Source organism: Argentina silus (assembly GCF_951799395.1).
Source record: "Argentina silus genome assembly, chromosome: X".
In the NCBI taxonomy this organism is placed as follows: Eukaryota; Metazoa; Chordata; class Actinopteri; order Argentiniformes; family Argentinidae; genus Argentina; species Argentina silus.
The window spans coordinates 19457437-19478449 of record NC_139653.1 but is presented as its reverse complement, the minus strand read 5'-3'; the positions used below and the strand labels follow the sequence as shown (position 1 = coordinate 19478449).

Below are 21013 nucleotides of genomic sequence, written 5' to 3'. Positions count from 1 at the left end.
GTTGAGAGGCAGAAGCTTGTCCCCTTAATGTCAGTGCAACACTATGCTTCGGCTGAGGATTTTGACAATTAAACTCTGCTGACACACCTCTAATTAGAGAATACAAAGTGGTTTTATGTCTTATGATATCTGAATACTGCTCCTTCTCCCTCACTGATTAAATACAAGCGGGGCTTATACACATTCTCACCAACTTGAACACAGCCATCTTTGGTATTTGCACTTTTTCAACTTGGTACTTCAATCAAGCTTGTTACAATTCAGACACAGTAAGGAGTAATGAGATTTAAATTATTAAATAACATTCACAAAATGCTCCCATGGTCAGGCTGTATCCCTCTAGAATGCCAGATTATATATTTGTGAGGCCATCCTGGACTAAAACCAATTTGCAATGCTTGGGCTGTCTGTGTGCTGCTTCATTTTCAGTGCCTCACAAGAAGCGCTGCTTAAGCCCACATAATGAGTATTAATGCAGGATCAGATTGAAGTTTATACCCGGCCCAACGCACATCCACCATGCCAATTTCACCTGCCTGTTATTGATTGCCCTCATTGAGCTTTATCGGGATTCAAACTCCAGATCAACCTCAGTGCATCACATGTTAAATACAGAGCCATCGACCGGGCGAGGGAGAGAGAGAGAGATAGAGAAAGAGAGATAATGAGAAAAGGGAAAGAGAGAAATGGCGAAACTGGAGGCAGAGAAGTTGATGTTGAAATTAAGGAATGGGGAAAAAAGAAAGAAACAGGCCTGGGAACATTGTCTTGGCCATGGACCAGTGCTTCTCTCAATGAATGCATTGTGTCTATATTTATAATTATGTTGCCATGGACAACCAGCAACGGTCAAAAAGGAGAGAAAGAAAAAATGCAATGTCTGTGGCATTCTATGGGATTACAGTAGGCCTACCAAACCTACTGATAATCTACCTAACAGCCATCCAGCTGACCCCACTCTGTTGATAAAATAACAATGAAGAAAAATCTAAACCAATAACACATAATCAATGCACATGAGCATACTTAAAGTCATGTTAAGACTCTCTATTTTGCTGCTTGCTGCTTGATCATTTATACTACATAGTCTTTAATGCTGTACGGTGGGTCCTTTTGTCTTGTTTGCCTTTTTTTGCTCTGCAGTGTTGTCCTATATTCCCAGGTGCCATGCATACACAGCATCTAAACATAGACCACTGAGGCTGCTGATTCAGGAGGGGAAAACAAATAAGGGGCAGAGAAACAGTAGGGAGAAGGAGTACAGCACTGTCCACTGGAATGTGTAAGTGTTAGTCAGTCTGTGTGTGGAAGGGGGATGAGGGGCAAGGTGAGGTTGGGGCTGGGGGTCTGCAGCAGTCATACAGGCCCCTCAGTCAGACCCTTCAGGGGAAGGCTGGTGGCATTGTCGGTGGGCTGTGGCTCGTCCTGGGCAGAGGGGATGTGGGAGGCTGTGGCCAGACTGGCGTAAGGCAGGTGGCAGTCCATGTGCAGGAATGGAGGGTAGTGCTGCCGGTAGCAGATGTAGGCGAAAAGCAGGCCTATCACCCCTCCAACAAAGGCATCTGTGGAAGACATATCAAAAGCATTGGTGCCATGGGTCTAACTCTGACAATACCATACATAAGAAGTGGACATGGGGTTCATGTCACAAATCATTGATGGCTAATTTCATTGGAGATGATTACATTATACAATTAACATTAAAATATATATAGACAAGTGAGGCATTTTCTACCACCAAACCACAGAATACAGAGATGCCTTGTTACTAGACCGGGAGAATAAAATACAACAAGAACGAGGTCAGGCTTTGAGTTGGTTTTGTAAGAATAACATGTCTTGATGTGTGCATGGGGCATTTTGGTTCAGGCTGGCTGAGTCGTCGTAACATGCCCCTGTGCAGACCTTCACCACTGCCGTGTCACCTCAGCTGAGAACATAACCCTCTGAGCTACAGCATGTTACATCATTGCCTTGTCATGATGAATGCTAGGACAATATCACTGAATTAGACTAGTTGTAGAGAATTGCTATTTTGAGGTAAACTGGCTTTGACAATTCTGGAATTTTTAACACATTTTTCTCTCTATGAAGAAACTGAAGTTAACACTGCATCATGGATTGTGCTTTAACATTGTGTCTGCAGTTAATAAATTACAAACAAACTATACATTTTCAACCAGCAGTTTATAGCATTGTTACTTTAGGGAGATGGACTTTTTGGGAGATGGACCCCAGCTTGCACCGACCTTGCACAGTTCAGGAGGCAGACTAATGAGACCTTGCAGCCTGTGTTTACCCTGGGTCCAGATTGGGCCCCTTAAGTTTAATGGGCCACATAGCTGCTGCTTATTTACAACCTAACCACCAGCCACCGCAAAAGTGCAGGAGGAGGGCAATCTCTACCACTACACAACCAGGAAGGACACGCAAAGTTGTACAGTTGTACCATAGCTTGTAATCTTCTGTGATGTGTATTAAAGGAGCAGGGCGAAAGTTTATTGGAAATCTGCCATCTCTGGTCACCGCAGCGAAATTTAGTTTGATGTTCCAAACCACAACTTTCTACTTAATAATAACACCCCATAAATAGACTTGTAGTATCAGATATTAGCTGTTGGTGTTTCTGCATCTGTGCATGATTCAAAGCGGTAGCCACCAGAGACAGAAAGGTGAAAATCAGTGAGTCCACTCCCCTAGAACACCCCTGGCAGTAACAATATGTTTATATGCAAACAAGTAGCACTTTTTTCTGACCAAAACAGTGTTCATAAACAAAATATTCCTTTCAAGGGATCTCATTCTCTGATCCCTACCAATTAAGCATAGTCATTACAACAATTAGGAAGCTTTTAGAAAGCTTGAATGTTACATACTAGACCTTTAATGTATAGCGTTATTAATTTATTTTCTGCTGTAATGTGCTGTCTTGTGTTTTTTCATCTTTACAGTGCAGTGTTCCATTACTGTAATAGGCAGCATTGCTCAAATGGGTTCCCTTGGTCGTGCCAAGCCTTTTCACAGCCTCAAATGTGAATACATAAGGTGTTAATGAGCACAATATGATATTGTAAGAATAAGAATTCCAGGCACATATGGTCTCTTAACAGTAATTAACGCTGTCTGAGAGCAGTGTCTTAATTTTCTGCTGTCACATCCTCTCTCTCTCTTTCTTTCATTCACTCTCTCTCTCAGGAATACTGGTGGAGAGTGGGGAACAGATGGCTGTAATTTCACCATTGCTCCCAGGCTGTGAATATACCACCTTAGTGTCATCAGTGGCAATCACACATACTCATCACCCTCCTCGACTTGGAAGAAACTGATTGGTCATGTGAAATTGCCATGAAGAGGTTTCAATATGAGAGACTTGGGCAGTCTAGTTTCCCATCTGCTTCCTGAGTCACATTGTCATACCACGGGTAGCTGTATTATACTCTGAGTCATGACATTATATTATATATTGTATTATACTGTGAGTCAGTGCTGTGGATTTCTATTTTGATACATAATAATACATAATAATAGTTATTTGTGTAACATTACGTTCTGTGGCACAGTTGAGTAATGGTAGATGCAGGTTACTAAAATTTAGTAGGTTCTGGCATAGCTCAAAATCAACTGAAGACGGGATGCTTAGATGGGATATCAAGTCTGCAGTCTGCTGTTCCATTTGGACATGGTGCTCTGACTGACCTTGCCAGTGGTGTTTGTAGTCACAGGTGCGGGACAGGGCGATCATCATGGCGCTGTAGAGAGGCAGTACCATGGCACACAGACGCCAGCTGCGCCCGCGGCCCTGCTCCGTGAAACACTGCAGCTTCCCTGCCAAGTAGAAGGCAGTGAAGCCCAGGCCAGAGAATGCAACTGAAAAAGAGAGAAAGAGAGGGAGAGAGAGAGATTAAATTTTCAACCACTTGCAAAAACATACAGTGAACATACTGTAAGGCTTTTCTAGGAGAATAGTAAGTGCTTTCAATCTATTCACAGAAGATCACAGAGCACTCAAAGGAAAGAGACATGAGGGAGTGAGTAATACAACCCCTAGTTACAGAACACTACCCAACCCTACCTACATGGTACGATCGGTCAAGCTGTGGTCTGACCACATGCATTATCTCTAGATGTCTTGTCCCTTATACTGTAGGCCTATACCCAGCAACAGCACAATCCACAAGCTGGTAACAGGTTGTCACCATACAGTACGCCACACCACATCACAGGCCCAGGGACACAAGCTGCACTGTGCACTGTGCTGCTGTGGTGTGGCTGTGAAATAGGGCCACATTGCCTCTCACTTGGCAGTGACGGGGGGTCTGTCTCTCTGTAGATGGCTTTGAGGGTAAAAGCAGCCCAGGCTTAATTGAGTGAATTAAAGGCCTGTGATGGAGCTGCAGGAGGCAGTGGTGAGACAGGGTCATTAGTTTAGCGCTGTGGCCGGCCAAACAGCACCGTTCAACTGCCCATTTGTCAGTAGGCACCAAAACTGGCCGCAAATACTAATGAGTCTGGAAACATGTGCTGCCTGGAGAGTGAGCAAGAGAAAAGGGGAGAGGGAGTGCAGGAGAGAGAGAGAAAGAGAGAAGGAAGGGATGAGAGGGCATTGGGAGAGAGCTTTCCCCATGGTCAACCTTCTGGCAGGGAGGATGATGTGGCTCAATTATAGATTGAGCATTGTTCTCTGCATTGATTCGCAAAGACCTTCCCTGCTGCACCTTCATTCATCTAATTCTCTGTGGCTCAGATAAGAAGCAGCCCTGGGGTGTAGATGCGGACAATACCTAAGGTTTCGTGATTTACCGCTTTCAACAAAGGAGCAGTGCCCTTAAAGAAATGTTACACTTCTTTATTAAAAAATAAAAAATAAAAAATAAAAGTTACATACTGTACTGTTGCTTCTTTAGATACTGAGTAGTCAATATCTATAGGGCCCAACATATGACTACTCAGTATCTAAGAGAGCTAAATATGTAACTAATAACTGTCTGGGCAAATCAACTACAGCCAAGGTCAGGGCCAAACCAGGAAAAAAATTCAAAAGGAGGAACTTCCCTTTACTTTCTGACAAACTCCCCAGTCCCTGCTGGTGAGAAGCATACCCATAAGATGATGCAGCTACCACTATTTTTCACATGGGACATGGTGCGGAAATGACAATGCGTGTGCTGGATTTGCACTAAACGTAATGCTTTGTAGTAAAACCTGTGTCACTTGAATTCCTTGTTGCAAACCCAATTATGGATTTTAATTTTATTTTTTTATTTAGGGATTCCTGCTGGCCACCCGGTTATGTAGACCAATTTTTTTAGAGTGACTAGGATGATGTTGTCCCATCAACTATGCTTTTCCCTCTCAGCCATTCAACTCTGTAGGTCTTTTTAAAGTCTCCGCAAGGCCTCAGGGTAGCATTCCTGAGCAGTTTTGTTCCTCTCCATTCGCTCAATTTGTAGCGACAACCTGATCAACAGAGTGTGTAATTGATTCCTGTTCAAATGAGGGAATCTGCAAAGACAAGGTTATACATTCAAAAACAACTATTAACTAAGTGGACTAAATTTAACTTACTGAAAGGGGGTGCAGACTTTTTATAGGCACTTTCTATACCTTTGTCCTCTACCATTTAAGCCCAAAGCTAGCACAGCGACATGCATGTCCCCTGCCAGAGTCTCTGAAGGCTTCACAGTTGTGTGGTTGGATGTTGAAGATGGAGCATTGGCACTCCCCTGCTCTGTTTCCTCTCTCTGAGACAGATGTTGGCAAAAAATGACTGAACAGTTTGAGCAGTGTAGAGAAGCATAAATTGGGTCCCATTACAGCTTGTAAAGGTTTAATGAAGCATTCATAAACCCATAATAAAGCCTTAATATATGCCTCAGAAATCATCCAGGTTATTCATATTATAATTAGGGTATTATAACAGGTCCTGCCATCTGGCACTGTGCCAAATGTGGCATAACACTTTTATCTACCTTTATGTAGCATTTGCTTTAAAATTATTTATGACACATTTACGTACTCCCCTGAAGGGTTTATGAAGGTTTCATAAAGCTTTTAAAGTTGTTATTAGTTATAATTCATTTTTTTGTAATTACAATGACCTGTCTGTTTACATAACCATTGGTACTAGCTAGCTTCCATCGTGAAATCGGCTATTCAGACCATTGTCATAAGATGCTGACATGTCAAGTGAACAGGTAATAATACATAATTTCAACGGATAGTTTTGATTTGCTTTCTGTAACAAGCTATGAATCAACAATGGAGTGGCCATTCCAGCTAGGAGAAATCTATATACTAATACGATAGCCAATCAAAACATTGATGGGGAGCTATTACTTTCAAGAAAATGCACATCTTTGTTTGGTGAGGTGCAGGCTGGCAAGTGAAACTTCAAAGAAAGAATGAAAGCTGCACACTCTTGCTCTCAAGCTATTATTTAGATGGAGGACAGCCTGCAGGACAGTAACACAAGAGAGGTGTGGAGCAGTGTGAGGAAGATCACCAGCTACAAGCAGGTTAACAACCTGCAAGTGGCTGGAGATCTGGACAGGACCAACGAGTTGAACCAGTTCTTCAACAGGTTTGACTCAGGGGCTCATTGTCTCCCTCCCCCTAGCTCCACAACGACTCTCCACTCCGTCCTCCTTCTCCTTCTCCTCCCCACAGCTCTTCCAGCCCTGCTCAGCTACCGGACCAGCCCCCCTCCTCTCCCCCTGCCCTGTCTGGACCCATTCACACCTCTCACCTACCGCTTTGTCCCATCCAGTACTCTTCCTTCCCTCTCCCTCTCCAGCCCCTCTGACGCCATTCACACCTCCCCTCCATTCCCCCTCCTCTTCTAGCTCCACCATTTCCTCACTTCACAACTCTTCAGCGCCCCCCCATTATTCTGCCCCCTGACACCACTGCCACAGCCGACCACAACGACCCCCCCCTCCAACCCCCGCTCCAGTGTCTTCATCAGTACGGCTCAGGTGAAGAGAGAGCTGGGGAAACTCCACACCAGGAAGGCTGCGGGCCCTGACAGTGTGAGCCCGAGGGTGCTCAAAGTCTGCACGGACCAGCTGTGTGGAGTACCTCTTTAACCTGAGCCTCAGTCTGGAAAAGGTCTCATCAATGTGGAAAACATCTTGCCTGGTACCGGTACCAAAGGAAAGGAACCCCAGTGTTCTGAATGACAATAGACCGGTAGACTTGACATCCCACATCATGAAGACCATGGAAAGACTGGTGCTAGCACACATGCGGCCCCTGGTGAAGACATCCTTGGCCCCCCTGCAGTTTGCCTACCAGGCAGACATTGGTGTGGTCGATGCCATCATCTACCTTCTACACAGAGCTCACTCCCATTTATATACCTCCATCACAGTAGAAAACTCTACTGTGACCTCCTCCCATACAGCCAAGAACCTTGGGGTGATCCTTGACAACCGCTTATCCTGTGTGGCGAACATCACAGCGACAGCACGCTACTGTAGATTATTCAGAAGGATACGTCCATTCCTCACCAGAGAAGCAGCACAACTTTTGGTCCAAGCACTTGTAATCTCTCGCCTTGACTACTGCAATGCACTCTTGGCCGGACTCCCCGCCTCCTCCATCAGGTCTCTGCAGCTCATCCAGAACGCTGCTGCTCATCTGGTGTTCAATCTCCCCAAATTCTCCCATGTCACGCCCCTCCTCCGCACCATCCACTGGCTCCCGGTAGCAGCTCGCATCAAATTCATGACCCTGGTGCTTGCCTACCGGGAGGCAAAGGGAACAGCCCCTCCCTACTTGCAAGCAATGGTTAGCCCCCAAACCCCTGCAAGATCACTCCACTCATCCACCTGGGCTGCTCGCCTGTCACTGCTGCCTCTACTTGGATGCAGTGGCCGCGCTACTCGGTCACGGCTTTTCACTGTCTTGGCGCCCCGCTGGTGGAATGAGCTTCCCACTACTGTCAGGACTGCAGAGTCACTTCCGATCTTCTGCCGTAGATTGAAAACCCATCTCTTCAAGCTACATCTTAACAGTCCCTCGTAAAGACCGATTCACCCTCACTACCCCCCCTATACTAGCCCTAACCCCAACCCCGAGACCTCTTCTCCCCTGCTACCCCCCTGTACAAGTTCTCTCCTACTAATAAAATATATTAGCTATAAAAAATAAATTAGCCTACTGGCATTACGACTGCCGATGGCCCCTGGTGTGAGCATTGATTACTTGTCTTATGATGACTGTTGGATAGATGATTCACTTACTTAAACAAATGTATTGTTGTAAGTCGCTTTGGAAAAAGGCGTCTGCTAAATGCCATGAATGTAAAATGTAAAAAGATAAGGCTGGCAGCACTGTGAGGGTCATGTTCTTTAACTTCTCCAGTGCATTTAACACCATACAGCCCTTACTACTTGCGGATAAGATGCTGAGGATGCAGGTGGACTTCCCCATTGTTTCCTGGATTATGAACTACCTGACCAACAGGCCACAGTTTGTATGGCTGCAGGGATTTGTGTCGAACTGAGTGGTGAGCAGCACTGGCGCCCACCAGGGGACAGTTCTGGCTCCCTTCCTCTTCACCCTCTATAAGTCAGATTTCAGGCACAACACAGATACTTGCCATCTGCAGAAGTTCTCAGACAATTTTGCTATTGTGGGCTGGACAATCCCTCCCATCCCCTACATGTCACTGTGGCAGAGCAGAGGAGGGGGATGTTAAATCATACTGGACTGTTCTTACTGTATATAACGTTTCAGATGTCTATTTCATTTTAATTTATTATTCAATTGTTACTTTATTTTGTTGTTGTTGTTTGTGATGTGAGCTGCTTAATTTCCCCTTGGGAATCAATAAAGTACCCATCTATCTATCTATCTATCTATCTATCTATCTATCTATCTATCTATCTATCTATCTATCTTATTAAGCTAACCTTTAATAAATAATACCATCAGAGTATGAGTGTGCAAGCTATTACTTTTAAACACTATTGGTCCACAGTCCCTGCAGATGTCTCAAGGCCATTATATGCTCTAGTACAGTGAACATATAATGTGTAGCTCATTTACAGTTTTTCTCGATTGCTTAAACCATTTGTATGAAACTGGAGTTTCATGCTCAACAGCTCAACCAACTATCTGTTCATTTCTGAAGATTTTAGATTAATTAGATTTATATTTATAGGAAGAATTCATATTATTTGTAACAGAAGCAGAACAAAAAAAGATACATTTCAAATCAACTAAAAATCAAAGTTTATTTATCATACACAGAATACAGCCGTAGACGGTGCAATGAAATGCTTAGGGCAAGCTAGCTCCTCAACAATGCAACAATCAACAATGCAATGCAATATAATAATAATAATAAACACAATAACATAAGGTGGCAGAGTATTAACAGCAGAAACACAACAACAATATTGGGCAGTAGCAATAGTAGTATGATAGTATGTATGTAAGTGTGTGAATACATGTGTGTGTATGTTTGTGTGAGAGAGTGAGAAATGTCAATGTCACAGGAGAATGTCGCTGAACTGTCAGTTGAGCAGCCTTATGGCCTGCGGGTAGAAGCTGTTCCGGAACCTGTTGGTCCAGGTCTGGATACTCTGGTACCATTTGCCAGATGGTAACAAAGAGAACAGGGTGTGGCTGGGGAGGCTGCTGTCCTTGATGATCTTCCCAGATTTCCTCCTGTATGGCCTGTGATGCATTGGGCTCTTTTCACCACCCTCTGCAGAGCCTTACAGTCGAGGGCAGTGCAGCTGCCGTACCAGGTGCTGATACAGCTAGTCAGAATACTCTCTATGGTGCACCTGTAGAATTGTTTTTCTTTTTTATGTTCTGCTGAGTGAATTTTTTCACCTTTCTTTACAATTGAAATTCAATCCTCTGCCTCTAACCCAATAAAACTGTTCTCCACACTCCTCAACCCACCTCCTCCCCCTCCTGCCTGTCTGCGGTTGACTTTGTCACCTACTTTGAAAAGGTTGATGACATTAGCAGCTCTTTCCCTCTACCTCTCACCAACACTGCTACCTTTCCTCCCAAACCCACTGTGCTACACCTGGTCTCTGGTTTATCAGATTTTTCCCCCCTCTCCCCTGATGATGTTCTAAAACTGGTCACATCCAAGCGGGCAACCACCTGCCCCCTCGATCCTATCCCCTCCCCCTTTCTCCAATCCATCTCCAAAGACCTCCTTCCGTTCCTTACCACCTTCATCAATTCCTCTCTATCCACAGGATCTGTTCCAGCTGCCTTCAAGACAGCCAGAGTCAAGCTTCTTCTCAAGAAACCAACTCTTGACCCGTCTGCTGTCCATAACTACAGACCAGTATTCCTTCTCTCCTTCTTATCTAAAACCCTTGAACGCGCTGTCTCTAAGCAACTGTCTAAATACCTCCTTCAGAACAACTTCCTTGACCCTCACCAATCCGGCTTTAAAGCTGGGCACTCTACTGAGACTGCTCTCCTTGCTGTTATGGAGGCCCTCCACTCTGCTCGAGCTTCCTCCCTCTCCTCTGTTCTCATTCTTCTGGACCTGTCCACTGCATTTGACACAGTAAACCACCCAATCCTTCTCTCCACCCTCTCAGAATTGGGCATCTCTGGCTCTGCACTCTCCTGGTTTGCATCCTACCTGGCCGATCGCTCTTACCTGGCCGATCACTCTTGTTTGGAACAGTTGGAAATCCTAAGCCGGGCTTAGGTCGACTGTTGGTAAATTCCTGGTTGGACCAGGTTGGCAGTTGGAAATCCTAGCTGGGCTAGGTCGACTGTTTGGAACAGTTGGAAATCCTGAGCCGGGCTTAGGTCACTGTTGGTAAATTCCTGGTTGGACCAGGTCGGCAGTTGAAAATCCTAGCCGAGCTAGTTCGACTGTTTGGAACAGTTGGAAATCCTAAGCCAGGCTTAGGTCACTGTTGGTAAATTCCTGGTTGGACCAGGTCGGCAGTTGAAAATCCTAGCCAGGCTAGGTCGACTGTTTGGAACAGTTGAAAATCCTAAGCCGGATTTAGGTCTGCAGTCTGATTTTTTGTTTTTTGAATCTAGATAAAATTCTCACTAAGAGCCAACGGGCTAATTAACACACTAATCGAGAAGAGGTGTCGGGGACACTCAATGTGTGGAGGACACACAGTTTTTGGTATACCTAGAATTTGCATGAAACGCGTAAAAGACCGATGTGGAGACACGTGAATAAAAGGTAAGGAACTCACCTATTGTCGTTGACGACACTTAACCTTTCTAAAATACCTGAAAAAAGTTGCTATACTAATTTGATAACGGGGAAAGCTGCCAGTAAAGCGAACCCGCTGCCTTCGAGCACAGAGGGGTGCGCCAAGATAATAATTGACAAATATGGTCGATGGACATGTGAACAATTGCGTATGTGGGAGATTTGAGTTTTCCATTAAACGGGAGTTTTAGCCAGAGACAGATTAGCATACTGGGAAATAGGCTTGGAAATCATGCTGCTGGTAAGGTAAAGCAAGTTGAATAAGAAGATAAACGCACAGTTGAATCAGGAAAGTAACCACAAGGTAGGTAGGCTAGGGTCTTCTAACCAGTGTCCTATAGTTTTATTGTCTGAGCAGGATCTCAGATGTGGATCTCGACCGCCTCTCTGTCCGCCCACCACGGTACCGACCCCTGACGGCACCGCAGGCTGATAAGAAGGAGGTGGGAGAGGTCCCATCGACGACATCACCCGGTGAGATAAAACCAATCAAAATATGTTGTTGGGTAATGCACCGCTAAATTATTTTTATGGATGGAACTTGCCCGTCTCTCAGCTGAGATCAATTGCACAGAAATTGTTGGCAGAAGCCGAGTTAAGAATTAGAGATTGTACATTCACAGATAAAGATAATTTTCACTGTACAGGCAAGGTCTCCGAAAGTCAGAATGAGAGTTTTGAAAAAGCTTGATTTAGAGAGGAGAGGGATTTAATGTCAGGGCAGTGGCTTTCTTGGATTGACCAGGGATATTGCGCTATGTCTGTAAGGAGTACAAAGGATGAGTTTTTTGAGATACGCGGGTCAGACCCCCATGTATCTCTCGCTAAGCCGTAATGGGGGCAGGATGTAGGGCCTCGGGTATCATCTTGCAACCAAGTAAGAGACTGGGTCTCATGTGAGAGAGGGGACGAGTACGCACCGACGGCAAGGGCTTACCGTAGCCGTTTTGAGTGTACGTTCGTAGGAATACGAAGTGTACGCCTTATCCCAGAGCAAAATAACATCGCTCAGTTTGTGGGAACTGTGATGACTGCAGATGACAGTCGATTATCGGGAGTACCGCCTGCTCTCTGAGCGCAGCACCAGATATGAAGTTGGTCTTATAGAGAATGTGCAGCTGCTGGTTGTTGTACCCAAGGGGCCTCACAGACCGCGACAAGCGCAGTATCCCTTGAGATAGGAAGCCGTAGATGGTATTACACCAGTTTTTGATGCGTTATTGGAAAAAGGTATTATTGTTCCATGTCCTGACAGCCTTTTGTCGTACTCTCATCATCCCAGTAAAAAAGGCCAAACAGGAAGGCCAACCACAAACCTGGCGCTTTGTTCGGGATCTTAAAAGATGAATGAAGCAGTCCAAGCGCGCGCCCCTATTGTTACGGATCCATATACTAATTACACATATACCCAGTAATGCTACATATTTCTCAGTGGTCGACCTAGCTAATGCGTTCTTCAGTATTCCTGAACATAAGGATTCCCAGTTCTGGTTCGCATTTCGCTTTAAGGATGAGTGATATGATATAATAGATAGATAGATAGATAGATAGATAGATAGATAGATAGATAGATAGATAGATAGATAGATACATGGTCTAGAGCCCCTATGGGCTACGTTGAAAACACAGCAGTATTTGGGCAGCTATAAGAGATAACTTTAGTATCTATTTAGTAAGAATTTAGTGTTGAAAGGGGATAGCACCCTGATCCAATATGTTGATGGACTTCTGATCTGTTAAACTGACAAAGAAACCTGTCAGAAGAACACGGTGACTCTGTTAAAATATTTGGCAGAACAGAGCCACAAGGCAAGCTTGCAGAGATTACTATTTGTAAAGGTTGTTGCTGTTGTTGTTTTTTGTTTTTGGGCCATAAGCTCACCAGGGAGGGCAAAAGCCTGAGTACAAACAGAATAGACGCAACCACTAAAATACCTAAGATAATTACTAAGAAACACCTGATATATTTTTTTTGTTTTGGGTTGGCCCGAATGATAACCCATGTTTACTGAAATGTTTATTTTATTTTTCATGAAGTGTTGTCACATAGAGAAGATCATGTGTCAAAAGGGGGGATGACGGATATTGTAAATAAGCATTGGTACACCCAAGGCTTTTCAAATTATTCACAGAATTTGGCATAACGTAGAAAGAGGGTAAATGGTTCCCCAATCAAGCCATCCTCCCCCTGATGGCCCATTTGATCATGTTATGATGGACTTTGTTGAGTTAAACCCCTGCGAGGGAAAGAAATATTGTTTAGTTTTTGTGGGTATGTTTTCTGAATGGGTTGAGGTTTTTCCATCGGGAAAAGCAGATTCCTCAGCAGTGGCGAAAGCATTGGTAACTGAAGTAGTGCCACAAATTCCCTAGGAAATTGTCGAGTGATGATTGGTCACACAAAATGTCTGAATACTTAGGGGTGGACTTTAAAAAACTCACTGCTCTTATCACCCCCAGAGTGGAGGGATAGTGGAGAGTGAGAACAGGACAATCACAATGGAACTGACAAATAGGCGTGAAGAAGGCGGACTGAACTGGGTTAAAGCTTTTCCATTGATCCTCACAGCTAGGCGAGGGAGGCCTAGGGCAAAGAATGGCCTGTCTCCTCATGGGATCCTGACTGGTAGACCAATGACCACAGGAATAGGTGCACCACATAATGGGTGTGAGCTAACCATTGAATATGCGAATTACTCTATGCTAATCCACAGAACCGTAAAGGAGGCACTCCTCACACCACTAGGGGGACCTCTCCACGACATCTAGCAAGGGGAGTGCGTGCTGATCAAGAACTGCAGGAGAAAACACTGGAGCAGTCCACGGTGGTTGGGGCCTTTCCAGGTACATCTCGTCACGCAGTCTGCGGTAAAAGTAGCAGAGAGAGGCACGTGGGTATATTGCAAGAAGGAACCACCACTTGAGAGACCAGTGGGGACGTCAGCGAGCAGACCCGGAGTGACCCAGCGAGACCAGCCATCAGCAGGCGGACCGGGAGTGACCCAGTGAAACCAGACGTCAGCGGGCAGACCAGGAGCGACCAAGCGAGACTAGACGTCAGCGGCCAGCCCAGGGGCAACACGACGGGACCAGGCCCAAAACGAGTGACCAGCCAGGAGGAGAGAAGTAGTAAGGCCCAAGACAAGGACAACACTGAGCCACCGCAGGGCTCCAACAAGAATCACGTGCTAGTAACCTCTGATTCCAACATAATTGAAACACCATGAAGCCGCCGAGATGATTGCGGCCTACGGAGTGGGGTTCCGGAGGGGTGAGGATGGTGATCGTATGTTTTCTGATTGTTGCCCTTATTGTTGGAGGAACCGAGCCTGGAGGAGAGGCTCCGACACATGCGAGCAGAGACAATCTGGCATTAAGAATAATGGTGGATTACGCTAGACAAGGTAACATGACTGATTGTTGGATCTGCCAACACATCCCTACCTCCTCACGATCCCCTGAAACCACGGAACTGTTTGGTGCCACGATCCCCAGTGGCTGTATATGAGCTACATAATGTGACATACTGTTTCTCTAATAAGACAAGAGGCCAAGTTTATCTGGAAAAGAGTGATTGTCAGGATAACGCAGGAAACCAAACCCAATTCGACCTCACCGTAGCTAAACCACTGCCTGAGCAAGTGTACTTAGCCTGCGGTCCAAAAGCTTACAGTTGTGTACCTAAAAATGCAGGTGAAACTTGCTATTTGGCATATTTGATGTGATGGCCTTAATCAGGCGTGCAGATGACAGGGAAATTGCAGCACTTCATACATACACAAGAGAGCACTCTCTTTTGGCCAAAGAATCTTACCACAGTGGCTATTTCGGCAGTAGCAAAAGAACTAGATGAGACTAGAACGATGGCCCTGCAAAACAGAATGGCTCGGGACATGATTTTGGCTTCCCAAGGGGGGGTCTGCCACGTTATTGGTACTGAATGTTGTACATACATCCCAGATGCCACTAGCCAGGTAAAGGATTTTGTAGAGGGAACACACAGAGGTATAGAGATGCTCCACCAAACCCATGGCTTTGATCTTTTCACCTCAATGGGTCAAGTGCTCGTGCCATGGGGGGCCTCAATAGCTAAGTTGCTGGTTACCATATGTGCAATTATCGCGTTCTTGATGAAAAATAGTTGTATAGTGATGTCGGTGGTTTGCAAGGCATGTATAAGGAGGGCGGCCACCCATATAATGACAACTAACATGGTACTCGAACGAATGGAGACAGGGGATGACCTTTCTAACCCGGATCCCTTTCCCGGTACAACTTATTTGACGTGGACGAGGAGAATATGATTACCTACATTCTGTGAAATATGATATTTAGGCTGAAGTGTTGTTAACATTCAAGGAATTAAATGTTAAAAGGAGGGATTGTTATGGAAAATACATTATACACTTATACACAATACGTTATACACTTTCATATGACTGATACAACTTGTGTAACTACTGTGATTACATTTTCTCTTGCCACACTTCTAAAGTTCTATAGCCATTGTTCTGAGAAGCACTGTATGATTTACCATATGAACAGCGGTGATTTCGGAGGGAGTGGTGAGGGAGCGCAGTAATGGGGGAACAGATATATATTGCCGATAGGTGTGAAATGTTGAACGCCGATTGATCAGTAAGAAAGTCTCCCCATTGTTCATTCTCTCCCGCCCTCTCTCACATAAACACAAGCCCATCAGCCGATAGCCTTGGCGGTGCCTACCATTATGTTTAAACTGTATAAAAGACAACCCTGATAATCGTCTCTTCCGACTTGTGCTGAACGGACCCCCGGCGCTGAGCTGCTGTTACGCTCTTGTCTCTTGTTTGCAAGCAATAAATACCGGACTCAGATATTGTGGCTACTCAGGACTTGTTTCTTGATTATTACCTCCGAAGAGCTGAAGTACAGAGTGGTAAATCCTAGACATCCACCACAGCAGATGACACTCAACTCTTTCTCTCTTTTCCCCCTTCTGACTCCCAAGTGGCAACACGTGTCTCTGCATGTCTTGCAGACATTTCCGCTTGGATGTCAGCCCACCACCTCAAGCTCAACCTTAACAAGAATGACCTGCTCTTCCTCCCAGGGAAAGCCTGCCCTCTCCAAGACTTCTCCATCACAGTAGAGAACTCTACTGAAGACCTCCTCCCATACAGCCAAGAACCTTGGGGTGATACTTGACAACCACTTATCCTGTGTGGCGAACATCACAGCGACAGCACACTCCTGTAGATTCTTCCTCTACAACATCAGAAGGATACGTCCATTCCTCACCAGAGAAGCAGCACAACTTTTGGTCCAAACACTTGTGATCTCTCGCCTTGACTACTGCAACGCACTCTTGGCCGGTCTCCCCGCCTCCATCATCAGGCCTCTGCAGCTCATCCAGAACGCTGCCGCCCATCTGGTGTTCAATCTCCCCAAATTCTCCCATGTCACTCCCCTCCTCCGCACCCTTCACTGGCTCCCGGTAGCAGCTCGCATCAGATTCAAGACCCTGGTGCTCACCTACCGGGCGGCAAACGAAACAGCCCCTCCCTATTTGCAAGCAATGGTCAGCCCCCAAACCCCTGCCTGATCACTCCGCTCTTCCACCTCGGCTGGCTGCCTGGCACCACCGCCTCTACGTGGATGCAGCAGCCGCACTACTCGGTCACGGCTTTTCACTGTCCTGGCGCCCCGCTGGTGGAATGAGCTTCCCACTGCTGTCATATCTGCAGAGTCACTACCAATCTTCCGCCGTAGATTGAAGACCCATTTCTTCAGCGCTCTTAATGGTCCCTCCTAAAGACCTCTTCACCCTCACTACCCCCCTGTACAAGTTTCTCTCCTGTTAATTAAAAATAAATAAATAATAATAATAATAATAATTCTTCTTCTAGCATTGTGACTGCCAATGGCCCCTGGTCTGAGCATTGATTACTTTATCTTATGATGACTGATGGATAGATGATTCACTTACTTAAACAAATGTATTTGTTGTAAGTCGCTTTGGATAAAGGTGTCTGCTAAATGCCATAAATGTAAATGTAAATGTACAATTGAAAGTTGGCCAACCTGCACCATGCATATTGATGGTTATAGTTACTATTTACTGTGTCATTATGAAATAAATGATGTAATGAATTGTTCATTGTGTGAAAAAAGATACTGTTTTGATGCACTGCTTTTGTGACATGCAAGCTGTAATGCATTTGGCAAAAGAAATGTGGTCTTTTGGCAAACATGTTACCTGTTTAGCGGAACATAACTGTTGAAAAGTTGAATACTGTTTCAAGAAATGTGCTCAAGCAATCAAGAAAAGTTCAACCCAAAATTGCAATTTTGATAAATGTCCATGTTTTGTGGATAGAAAACTTGTGACGACTGTTCCAAATGCATTTATACAGTGCCTTCAAAAAGTATTCTGACCCTTTCACTTTTTCCACATTTTATTGTGTTATAGACTATTGTGTTATATAACTGGATTAAATTAAAATAATTTGCCATCAATCCACACACAATATCCCAGAATGACAAAGCCAAAACAGGTTTTTTGAAATTTCTGTAAATTTATTAAAATTGAAATACAGAAATACCTCATGTACATAAGTATTTATTCTTTGCTATGACTCTCTTAAAATTAGCTAAAATGCATTAAGATGGACTTAATTCAACTTATTGAGTGATTTGTTGATGACATTTTTGCATTTTAGCTAATGTGTGTGGATTGATGGCAAATACTTTCCGAAGGCACTGTATTTAACACAATCACAGCCTTGTCAGACAAGCTAGACCTTCAATATGTAGCGATTGGATCTCAAGTCCTTAATATGAAATTTACATAAAGTCCTATTTTGATTACATTGTTCTCAAGTAGCCTACGCAAAATACAGACCTGAATTGATCACCTTCTTCTCGCCCCTACTCTGTGTCCCGCTTGTGTGCTGCTGCCTGCTGTGTGTGTGTGTGTGTGTGTGTGTGTGTGTGTGTGTGTGTGTGAAAGAGAAGACAGAGAGAGAGAGAGAGAGACAGAGAAAGAGAGACAGAGAGACCAATCTCCTCTCCCAAAAGACGCACAGACAAGTGAGCTGCCTACAGTATGGAACTACATCAATAATTCTAAGCACCATTGCAAAAACAAAGAATAATATTCAACGCTCCTCATTTGGTTTATTCAATAAATGTTCCCTATCTTTATGTGACAAGGTGTCCATAGTAGTTTAGTTTGTTTTTGTTGTTATCATTTTACATGTGTATATTTTGGTGTGTAATATATGTTGTCACACTTAGGACAACTTGAAGTCCAATTCAGCTTATAATGACCTGTATTCCTGAAACTAGACAGCCTAAGCTACGTACTTCCACATGTTACAGTAGTGTACACATACCCTGCTCTGTCTCTCAGGAGGATATTTGCATTAAGAGGGTGACACCAAAGACAAAGTGCTATTTGTATCCTATGTCACATTTCAAGTTAGATATGTCTTGATTCATACAGCAAACCTTTGAAGCTGTCCCAGTGGTGGAGTCCAAGAGAAGGCTACCAAAAGAGAGCGGAGACTCAGGAACAGAGAGGAACCATGGTAATTACACCCTTTCATGCATATTAGTACCTCAGAAAAGTAATTCCTGCTCGAATAAACAGGAAGGAGGCTAATGTGAGTGGGGGCTGCAGAAGAGCAATGTGATTGCTTATCTTATCTTCAAACAAGCACAAGGTTATTGTAAAAGGATTTCAAAGCGAGATGCTGACATTTTTATTGTACTTTTGCAAACTTTTTTAAGCAAAAGGCTAATCTAATTTCCTGACAAGATGGCTGTAGACTAAGAAATGAAAAAGGAGAGTGGATAAGTTGGCAAAGGATAAGCTCAAAGATGGGTTTCATGTTCTCATAAAAAAAAATCCTGAAAGATTTCAAAATAGCAATTCCTCTGATGACATTTTCACTGAGAAAGGGGGGCAAGACCTCTCATTTGGTAATAAACAGAATAATACTAATTTAAAGCTAGCAACCAAAAACATTTTGTTGAGACTAGTGTCAACTTGTTTGAAATATCCCACCATGTTGTATAGTCACAGTAGATGTTAGAGGCACATGTCATACACAGACATTTTATTAACTGCCAGATTGAGTACGACAGGTAATACATCATTAATGATTCCTCCTGGGAGAGACCATCTGTTTTGTGATTAAGCAACACACTGTCAGTAAAGATAATGGATCTGTCAGAAAGTACATACTAGATTACTCCATGGATAACTACTCCCTGTCTTTTTCTGTGAACACCTACAGCAGAGGTCTTGTGTTCAGTCTCACCCTTGTCTCAAGAATTAGCCCCTATCTGAATAATGTCCCCTCTCCTTGCTCTTGCACTGACCCCATGACCCTGCAGGCAGCAAGAGAGGACCCCACTGGCTGCAGCAGAGGCTGTGCATATAAACCACCCTCCTGGGCAGGAGACAGGGGTTTAGGCCTGGAGCTGTCCTCTCTCTTTACCACTCCAGCCTCTCATGGAGCCTATTCATTAGCATTCTATTATTGTGACCATACATAATCCACAGTACTGGCTGAGAGGCAGTGTCTTCACCAACCTGAGTTATGTCACAATAGAAGATGGACTCGTATAGACCCACATGGTGAATCAAGGTAGAAATGAGGGTATGACTAACAGAAGAGGAAATATGATGAATGCTGAAATAACTGTGCCCCTTTCCTAGGCGACTTCCAAATATTCTCAGAATTATGTTTAACTAGAGTGGAGGGAAGTTACAGTAGAATAGTTGGGTGTTTCTCCAACAGAAATCCCTGGGTATTGGATGTGAATGGTTGAACCCATAACTGCATTATTTTATCTATAAGACCCCGATATTCAGTGATTGAAAAATCCCAATAAATATGATAAATAACAAGGCAATTTCAAATATCCTAACCACACCTGTGACCCACTCTTTTAACTTCATTATTTATTAAGTCTGTGTAGGTTTGTTTTCTATCTGTTTGTCTCCCTCTCTGTCTCCTCCACTTTCTGCTCCTCTCTACTGTGTGACTGGAAGAAGAACTTGGTTTGCATCCTACCTGGCCGATTGCTCTTACCAGGTGATGTGGAGAGGGTCACTGTCCTCTACACATGCCCTCACCACTGGGGTCCCCCAGGGCTCCATCCTAGGGCCCTTACTGTTCTCCCTTCATACCAAATCTCTAATTTCCTCACATGGTTTCTCCTACCACTGCTACACTGATGATACTCAACTCTTTCTCTCCCCCCCCCCCCCCCTCCCCCTCTAGCAGACAGGTGGGGACACGTGTCTCTTTGTGTCTTGCAGACATTTCTGCTTGAATGTCAGCCCACCACCTCAAGCTCAACCTTAACAAGAATGAGCTGCTCTTCCTCCCTGGGAAAGCCTGCCCTCTCCAAGACCTCTCCATCATAGTCGAGAACTCCACTGTGACCTCCTCCCAGACAGCCAAGAATCTTGGGGTGATCGTTGACAACCACTTGTCCTATGCGGCGAACATCACAGCGACAGCGTGCTTCTGTAGATTCTTCCTCTACAACATCCGAAGGACACGTCCATTCCTCACAAGAGAAGCATCACAACTCTTGGTTCAGGCACTTGTGATCTCCTGCCTTGACTCCAGCAACGCACTTTTGGCCAGGCTCCCCGCCTCCGCCATCAGACCTCTGCAGCTCATCCAGAATGCTGCTGCCTGTCTGATGTTCAATCTCCCCAAATTCTTCTATGTCACCCCCCTCATCCACACCCTTCACTGGCTCCCATTAGCAGCTTGCATCAGATTC

At 44.6% G+C, this 21013-nt stretch overlaps 1 protein-coding gene across 1 annotated transcript in view; it reads right to left on the bottom strand.

Moving 5' to 3' along the window:
- Nucleotides 1-1356: 1356 nt before the first annotated feature.
- Nucleotides 1357-21013, bottom strand: part of plpp4 (phospholipid phosphatase 4) — a gene marked incomplete at both ends in the record, with an annotated part of 53616 nt that continues 33959 nt past the window's right edge. Inside the window, 2 exons of the mRNA XM_083695240.1 lie at nucleotides 1357-1562; nucleotides 3697-3867. Of these exons, the coding sequence (XP_083551366.1) occupies nucleotides 1357-1562; nucleotides 3697-3867 (377 nt within the window). The remainder of the gene's footprint in view (nucleotides 1563-3696; nucleotides 3868-21013) is intronic.